The sequence below is a fragment of the Ambystoma mexicanum genome, chromosome 3q (genome assembly GCF_040938575.1).
Source record: "Ambystoma mexicanum isolate Mex_15411 chromosome 3q, UKY_AmexF1_1, whole genome shotgun sequence".
NCBI classification, from domain to species: domain Eukaryota; kingdom Metazoa; phylum Chordata; class Amphibia; order Caudata; family Ambystomatidae; genus Ambystoma; species Ambystoma mexicanum.
Window position 1 is genome coordinate 375,428,929 of NC_090926.1, and position 7,855 is coordinate 375,436,783.

General features: G+C 47.6%; 1 protein-coding gene across 1 annotated transcript in view; it reads right to left on the reverse strand.

The window, feature by feature from the left end:
- The window catches only part of LOC138582591 (platelet-derived growth factor receptor-like protein), a 194,679-nt gene extending 189,022 nt beyond the window's left edge, over window positions 1-5,657 (reverse strand). Inside the window, exon 1 of the mRNA XM_069654006.1 lies at window positions 5,482-5,657. Within this exon, the coding sequence (XP_069510107.1) occupies window positions 5,482-5,533 (52 nt within the window). The 5' untranslated portion in view covers window positions 5,534-5,657. The remainder of the gene's footprint in view (window positions 1-5,481) is intronic.
- Window positions 5,658-7,855: the final 2,198 nt, after the last annotated feature.

A 7,855-nucleotide genomic window follows, 5' to 3' on the forward strand; every position in this document is an offset into this window, starting at 1 on the left:
GGGGTTGACAGATTCACCATTGTCACCTCCTATGGCGTTAGCATAAGAAGTGCAGAGAAGACCTCAGAACAGCTGGACGGGAATGGGAGCCCAAATGAATATATGAATGAATTTGGTATTTTATTCTATTTTAAATAGGCGATTTTATTTTTTATTCTTACTGTTTTGTGAAACAAAATGAGTGTTGTTATTAATTGATTTTTAGTAATCTTTGTAAAAGTTCTGTTTGGAACTCTGTACATTAGCTTGCACAGCTTTTCAAAGTTCTTTCAAATTCCTTTATATGTGTTTTCGCCCTTTATCTGTGCGCCCTTAGGCCCACGGGCATGTGGCGTGGTATAAAGATTAACATAAATAAATAAAATACATTTCTAGCTGGCCTATTGTCTAACATAAGTGAAAAATAGTACTTCTGTTGGGCCAATGCTTTCAGTGTTCATTCACATCAATGAAGTGAAGGAATGGCCTCTTATATGCAATCATCTGCGAGAGTGATGCAAGCAGCTAAAACACAGTTATTCCAAGAATATCAGTGGGTTTTTACCGGTCACCATGGCAGCAGATGAAGCCACCGCAGCATCTTTAAAGGCCGCTCTGTACATGTAAATACCTTCCTGATATGACCGCAAAACACGCATCTAACCGTCTCGGCAGGTGACATGGGCAAAAACACGTTATGTGGGAGGCATCTGTTTGGTGCACATCATGCGTTCTTATGGACTTGATGGTCACACACACACACACACTCTGACTCTCTCTGTCTCTCTCTCTCTCTCTCTCTGTCACTCTCTCTCTCTCTCTCACTTCTAGGCACATGGTTCTCAGGGAGCGGGAGTGGTACGAGTTCCAAAAAGCAAGGCTCTGAGGAGGGCTGTGACATGCTGAGGACTGTACTATATTGCACTTTGTCATACATGTGTGACAGCGGGCCACGTTGGTCGTAGTGACAGAGTGCCTGCAAAGAGATGTCGGATTCCGTCATTGGTCATGCGGCACATCCCATGTACATCTGGTGCTGTATGACCGGATGTATTTAGTTTCCTCTAGACCTTAGGCCCTCCGGTGCCTGCCTCTGTTATCTGTTATCATCCTGGCACTGGAGACTTCAGGCCCAGTCTGCAGGGAGTGATGCAACGGTCAGTTAAGATTGAAATTCATTTTACCTCTCATCAGCACCTGAACCCCTAAAATGTGGGTGTCCTCTAAAAAAGTATCTATGTCGACTACAAAAATAGAACTAAAAAGCAGATTTTCTGAGCTTTCATGAAGGTGAGACGTGCACTCCCACCGCCAGCCCGATGCACACTCTCAAGGTTTGGAACTACCATGTGGTGTCATATGTTGAAGGCCGGATCCGCTCCAGCATATGTGTGCATTATCTACTAGCCTTAGACAGAATGGGTGCAGAGTTGAAAGTGCTTTAACCCTGGCCCAGTGGGAGACAAGGTGCCAGCAGGCAGCAGGATGGCTGCGGTATGTGGTCTCTCGAGCCAGGATGGAGTAAGAATCTGGCCGCTGTGTTCTGAACATGCTGGACAGCCCATTCACATATGTGGGAGAGGATAATTGCCATGGATGCTTGCACTCATAGAGGGAAAGTGAGGAAGGACAAGCATTGCATCAAGGTTTTGGGGTAGAATAAAAGAGGACACTCAGATTGTTTCCCATCTTGAAGGGGATTGGTAGAAAGTATTTCTGGTTCCCGTTGAAGTTGCTCAATTAAGAGGGAAATATTCACCCAATCTTGGATGCTAGGGAAATTCAAAATGCTTACCATACTAGTAAAGAAAAGAAGCCCCTGGCTAGATGGAAATTGAATTCTCACCAACCAGTGCTGGCGGCTGTTTAGGAACATACAGACTCAATAACATGGAAATTTGAACGGGGATGTAAACGTTAAACACAACCTTAATTTGACACACTTTCTGCAAGATTGTCAGGTCTCACACTTGTCCACTGAGAGTTAATATATTTCTAGTAGTATTAGGGGGGGTCACTTTACCAGGATACTTTGACAGATCAGCCCCCAAGTTTCAGCATCCACAGTATTCCATTAGCAGTCTCTTACTTACGGTTTCAGAACTCCAGATCCAGCCCGCAATTTGGGCTTTTAAGGTCCTGCTATTTCCCATGATGCTCAGGAGTTCCGACTCCCAACTCCAGCATGCAATGTCGTCATGCTCTACTTCTTTCTCAGGATTTTTTAGGAGTTCTGAAAAGCTCTTCTTGGATGATTTGTTTATTTTCCATTGGGCCTAATCACCATGCCCCAGGAACTCTTCAAAGTTCCGGCATGAAGAGTTCGCTTTTGATTCGTCAAGGGTTTCGCTCTTCAGGTTCCGTCATGCAGCACTTCTTCTCAATGCGGCTCAGACCATTAGGGTTTAGTCCTGGTTCATTCGTCTCTGTGTCTCTGCCTTTGGCCGTTTTCTCCACACAGATGGATGTCAATCTCATAATATGGTTCTGGCCATCGTCTCCTCCTCCTCGTCTCCCAGTCTGCCCTCAGGTCTGAGTCCATACGGCAGGACTCTCTCCAGCAGATTAGAACAGCCCCGGCTGTGTTGCTTATCTGCCGGACTTCCCTCTTTTGCCTTCTCTCACGTTGCCCTTTTCTTCTCCAGTCCAACAGGGATTCTCGTCTTGTCCTTATTCCTGCTGTTGGGTGGCTCTGTGGCACACATTTGTCAATTGCACACAGCACAGCTTCATCTCACTGCTTCTCCACAGCCCCTTGCCTCGAACTAGCAGGTCAGCATTTCTCAGGCTCCTGCACCAGGCGTTGACGTCCCTTCTACTAAGAATCTTCCTTGGTCTTTTCTTTCTGGCCGAGGTATCACAGGCTGGACCATCTGAAGGTAGTCAGCAAAGACAAACCCCTGACACGGTATTCCGATGCAAACGGCGGGGCACTTTATCACATGAGGCATTCTGATGATATAGTGTACTTTAACAGATGGTGCCTTGGGTTTTACCAAGGGCCGGTGACTATACTAAAAGTTGGATATGCGCAATGTGCTCAAGGTCGTTTTGCAGGAAACGTTGTCCTCCTTTGTAGCTCCCAGCCAATCCTGAAGTTTCTAACAGGGTCTTTACCTCATGGTAATTCCCCCACTATGAACCTCCTCGGAAGCGGGAGGCCACCATCTTCCCCACTGATATTCAGGTAAGAGCGTACCAGGCGCCGCGCTCCTCTTACTCTCCTTCCACTCACCCCGACCTCAATTTCAAAATCACTCACCCACCCCCACCTCACTTACCTTGCGCTCCTTTATCCCTCGCCGGTGCCGGGAACACTCAGTGTCACTGGTGCATCTCGTCACAGCAATGGCCGCCATGGAAAGGGAGAAGGTACTAAATGTAGTTTCCTTCTCCCTAATTCATTGCGGTCATCGTTGTGTTTTTTCAAGTTGAGAAATGGCAACCGTGCCGTTTCTCAACAAAAAACCCAGCTATTAGCATCCCAGTAAGCATGCTGGGATGGTAATGGCAATAAATCCCTCGGGCCGGGGCCTTTACCAGTGCAGGAGATCTCCTGACTAACCAATAAAGTCTTTGTTTCTCCTGGGCCTCTAACTGGCCCGGGCAAAACCTGGCCCGAAAAAGCCCCCGCCCATCCGGATTTTAATGTTTAAATAAGTGCCATGACATCACACAAATGCGCCCTGTAACTTACTGCCTGGATGTTTGTTGAATTGTAAGAAAGTTGTATACTGTTAAATGCACCAAGAGGCCTCCAAAACTTTACAAATTAGATATACGAGACCACTCAAAATTGCCTTAAATTACAGAATTTTGACGATATCAAAACGTTAACTTTTTTGACAAATTGTGGTTATGGTTAGACATGTGGGCTGCAATTTACACCAGTGTTTGGCCATTACAATTTGGACTTGTGTAGGTGATATTAGGACAATATGGGCATAAGTAGCAGGCAGGGATAGCAGCAGGGCCTTTCAATCTTTTCAGGTGAAATGGGGCCGAGCAGCTGCAAAGATGGCAGTCTTATGACACAGAACAGACCTTTTTTTCAGGCATTAAATGTGTGCAGCACGTTACCGGTTGCCTTATGCTGGCGCCCCCAGGCCGTCACCTCCCCTGCATCACCTCATTGCCTTTTTACTCTGGTTTCTAGACATTAGCACCCTCCTGTCAAAGAGCGATGAACAGCTTTTCAGCAGACATCTGCCATTTCACTTCCCTGCTGGCTGTGCCGCGATATTTTTGCAGCTATTTTTTAGACTACATTATAATTTAAGCACCCCACAGTGCCCAATACAGTTTAAATTTTTTGTAAGGCAAGGGGGTGCTAAACATCATGTTGAAATGGGCCCCCACCACCCCTGAAACAACATCAGCTGGTCGGGATAGAAGGTATACTGGGCATCATTAGGAGTATGCCGGTGCAGTGTCAACGTGCCAGCAATTCTGTTTACCGGCAAGTTACTGCACCAGTATACTACCAGTGTGCCGACGGTGGCCTGATTTAACTCCAATCACGAGCTGGAGGTAAGTCAGGTACGCCATCAGGAAAAACAGCCGGTATTACCAGCACCAGTGTTACAAGTCCTGGTTATACCGGCAATCCCCCCATGGAGTCCTCCATCGAATGGGGATTTATTTACTCTTACTGGCAGTGGAATGTGCCGGTAATTCCGCCAGACCAAGTGCTGGTCACCAAATTCCGTTTGGTGGTATCCTGGCGGATCGATACCACCAAACATATAATGAGGCCCACTAATGTGTTCCCACCAAACCTTAACGCAGCCCTCAGCCCATTTCCACACAACCGCATGGAGGCCTCACTGGAAAAAGATCAGTTTAGCTCACGAATCCGTGCACCCATTTTAGATTCACTCTCTCAACTCGTCCTTGCATCCACCCGGGTGCCCACTCCACGCACAAGAGGGACTCATTCAGCGACTGCGCTCCATTAAAACATGCGACGACACGGTCGACATCGCCCTTCTTTTACGGAATAACTCAGTGATTTCAAAAGGAATTAACGGTCTAGCCCGGATATTTCATGCGCACGGAATTGAATAACAGCCCTTTGTTAGCAGAGCTCGGCCTTGGGGACAGCGCCCCCTCGAAGTGCCCACGGCCAGGAATGTGCCGACCAGCCGAAAAGGGTCTGGAATGCAAGAGGGGAGCTGAGATAGGAGGTCGCTGAGGAGATGCCGCGACGGGAGGGGAGGTCTGGGTGGGAAAATGGAGGAAGACTGGAAGAGGTTGCAAGGAGGTGAAACGGAGGGTATGGTAATATTGGAAAAAGAAGACGAGGCGTTAGGGCAGTACAGAGGAAAGGGATGGATACGAGGAGATAGGGCAAAGGCAAGCAGAGGGCGGTATAATATAGAGACTGTACGTTTGGGGAAGGAAAGTTGCGAAATGTATGGGTGGTGGTAAGTGGGTGTGTAACCTATAGAGGCCGGGTGAGATGTAATAAATAGGGTCGGTGTTAGGGGAGCAGGGGCTTACCCAGAAGCAGCATGAGGGTGCACACCAGCAGCAGAGAGGCCTGAATCTTCATGGTGGATCGCCTCAAAATCCTGAGCGAAGCTGGAATGGAAACTTGCACTGCTGGCTGGAGATGCTGTGGGCAGTGTTCTGCAAGCTCACTGCTCGCCTCAGGGGGGCTCACTCAATCCAACCCTCTGCCACGAAAGGAAGCCCCGGGCTGTGGGGAAAGAGGGGGCTGGGTAGGGTTAGCCTCGTGTGTTTTTTTTAAAGAAAATGAAAAAAGGCACGCGCTTTCCTCTTTAAACAAGACCGCCTTTCACACCTATGTGCAGAGCTCGTGAGTTCGAGACTACATCGCTCTGTGGAGCCTTTCAGAGCCGGCGCTGCTGATCACAGGGGAATTAGATGGTCTCGGCCGTTTGGCGTGGGGATGCTGGGGTGGTTAAAGGGGACAAGGGGGCCCCAGTCAGCTACAGATGAGAACCGCAGCCGGTTACCGAGGGGAGGGACACATGGTGGTAAAGAATTTAGCAGCAAACGGAATCCAGAGCGCCCAAATTCTCCCATGTCTGCGATGAGTGCTTTAGCCAGGGCTTGGTGTTCCTATGCATTCTGGTACTTGTAGTTCTGCTTTTATGATGGGACAAGAAACACTGCATCTACCTCGTTTTGAATATATTGTGCAACAAAGATGTGCCTTTCTGAATGTTGTATCCGTCTACTGTGACGTCATGACAGAGGATAATGGAATTCATAGACGGCTGCTGCAAAGTCACGACAGGGAGATGCTGCATTTTCTCTGCAAGGATTTTGAAAGTGTCCTTTTTGAGTTGTTGTGGAGTGAGTTGAGTGGGAAGCCCACACCTCCAACCTACACTACTGCAATGCTGTTCCCAAAGTCACCCCAGTAATAATGGGGTGCATTTCACTTCAGGGTTTCCGATTGACATCATGCACAGATCTCAAGGCGAAGACCCTGTGAAACCAGCACTACTGTGACAAGTCCACACAGACCAAGAAGAATCCTAACCCAGGACTACATACTCAACCCGAGAAGATGGAGTAATGAGGCTCAAGCCTCAGTATCCAAAAATCACAGCTGATGGATACAAATCTATCAGCAAGACGAAGAAGAACACAATGCACAAATCAAGCTTCACTCGCCATCAGATGTCAATCAATGCCACCACTGTGAAATATATCCCTGTAGTTGACAGCTTTCCATCTGTAATGGCGAATCCCCCTGACTAACGTGAGGGGGGTTTAAATTCCATTAAAGACATGGAGGCGGGTATAGTGCATTACTCTTCTTGATCTACTCGTCCAGCAGCAAAGAAAAAATACACTTTAAAAACCTTTTTAAAAGTACCGTTAACAATTTCTCAATGAGAACATAAATGGAGCAACCCAGAGAGCCAGGGCCACGACCCTCAGAACAGCCAATCAGCACAGGTCCAAGTCTATTAAAACCCCAAGTAATCAGGCTCTCTTGCTTCTTCAGCGCTCAGAAACAACATTAATTCCTTTAATAAAAAACAGGGCCCGGGAGATGAAAATCCAAACATCCAGTCGAAAGACCAAGGGCCTCATTACAAATCAGGCGGTCTGGAAATAACGGTGGTGGTAAACCCGCCGCCACCGTTGTTTCCGGACCGCCTGATCCCGACTCCTGCAGGCGGGAGGTGATGTTCCCGCCAGGTTTGACCTGGCAGGTTTAACACCGCCCACCTGCAGGCAGACGAGGAAACACCGGCAGCATTACGAGATGCTGCCGGTGTTTCCATGATCCCCATTCCCATTGAGTCCTGTAGGACTCAATGGGAATGGGGATTAACACCATTCCGCCTCCGTGATTCCCAGAAAACCGGGGTTGTAATGCCCCGGTAATTCCGGGAATCACGGAGGCGGAATGGTAGGACGAGTCCAGTGGTAACCAGGCGGTTTTACCACCTCGGTTACCACCGGACTCATAATGAGGCCCCAAGTGTTTCTTCCAAACTCTTGTAAAGTCTCAACAGCTTCTGAAAAATGAGAAGGATAAAAACAAAGTATGAGGCTGGTAGCAAAGTTATGGACACTTCCTACTTGAGTCTATTAACAATCTAGTAGAAAGATACATGAGCGTTTTTAGAAAGTTAGTATCTTTCCCAAAGGCACTGAGACATTTTCCGTGATCTGGAATACAGGTTGCCTATAGGTTTCAAATCATATCTGGATACTATTTCGCCCCCATTTGAAAGATCTTTATATCTAAGATTTAGACTGGGTATCTTACCTGTCGCGTCTTTTACAAAAAACTGGCGGGCATTCAACTCAAGTGTGTGCTCCTTGCGTGGGGCTGCAAATGAAACGATTATTCACGTTTTGTTAATTTGTGCGGGATCTATCAACC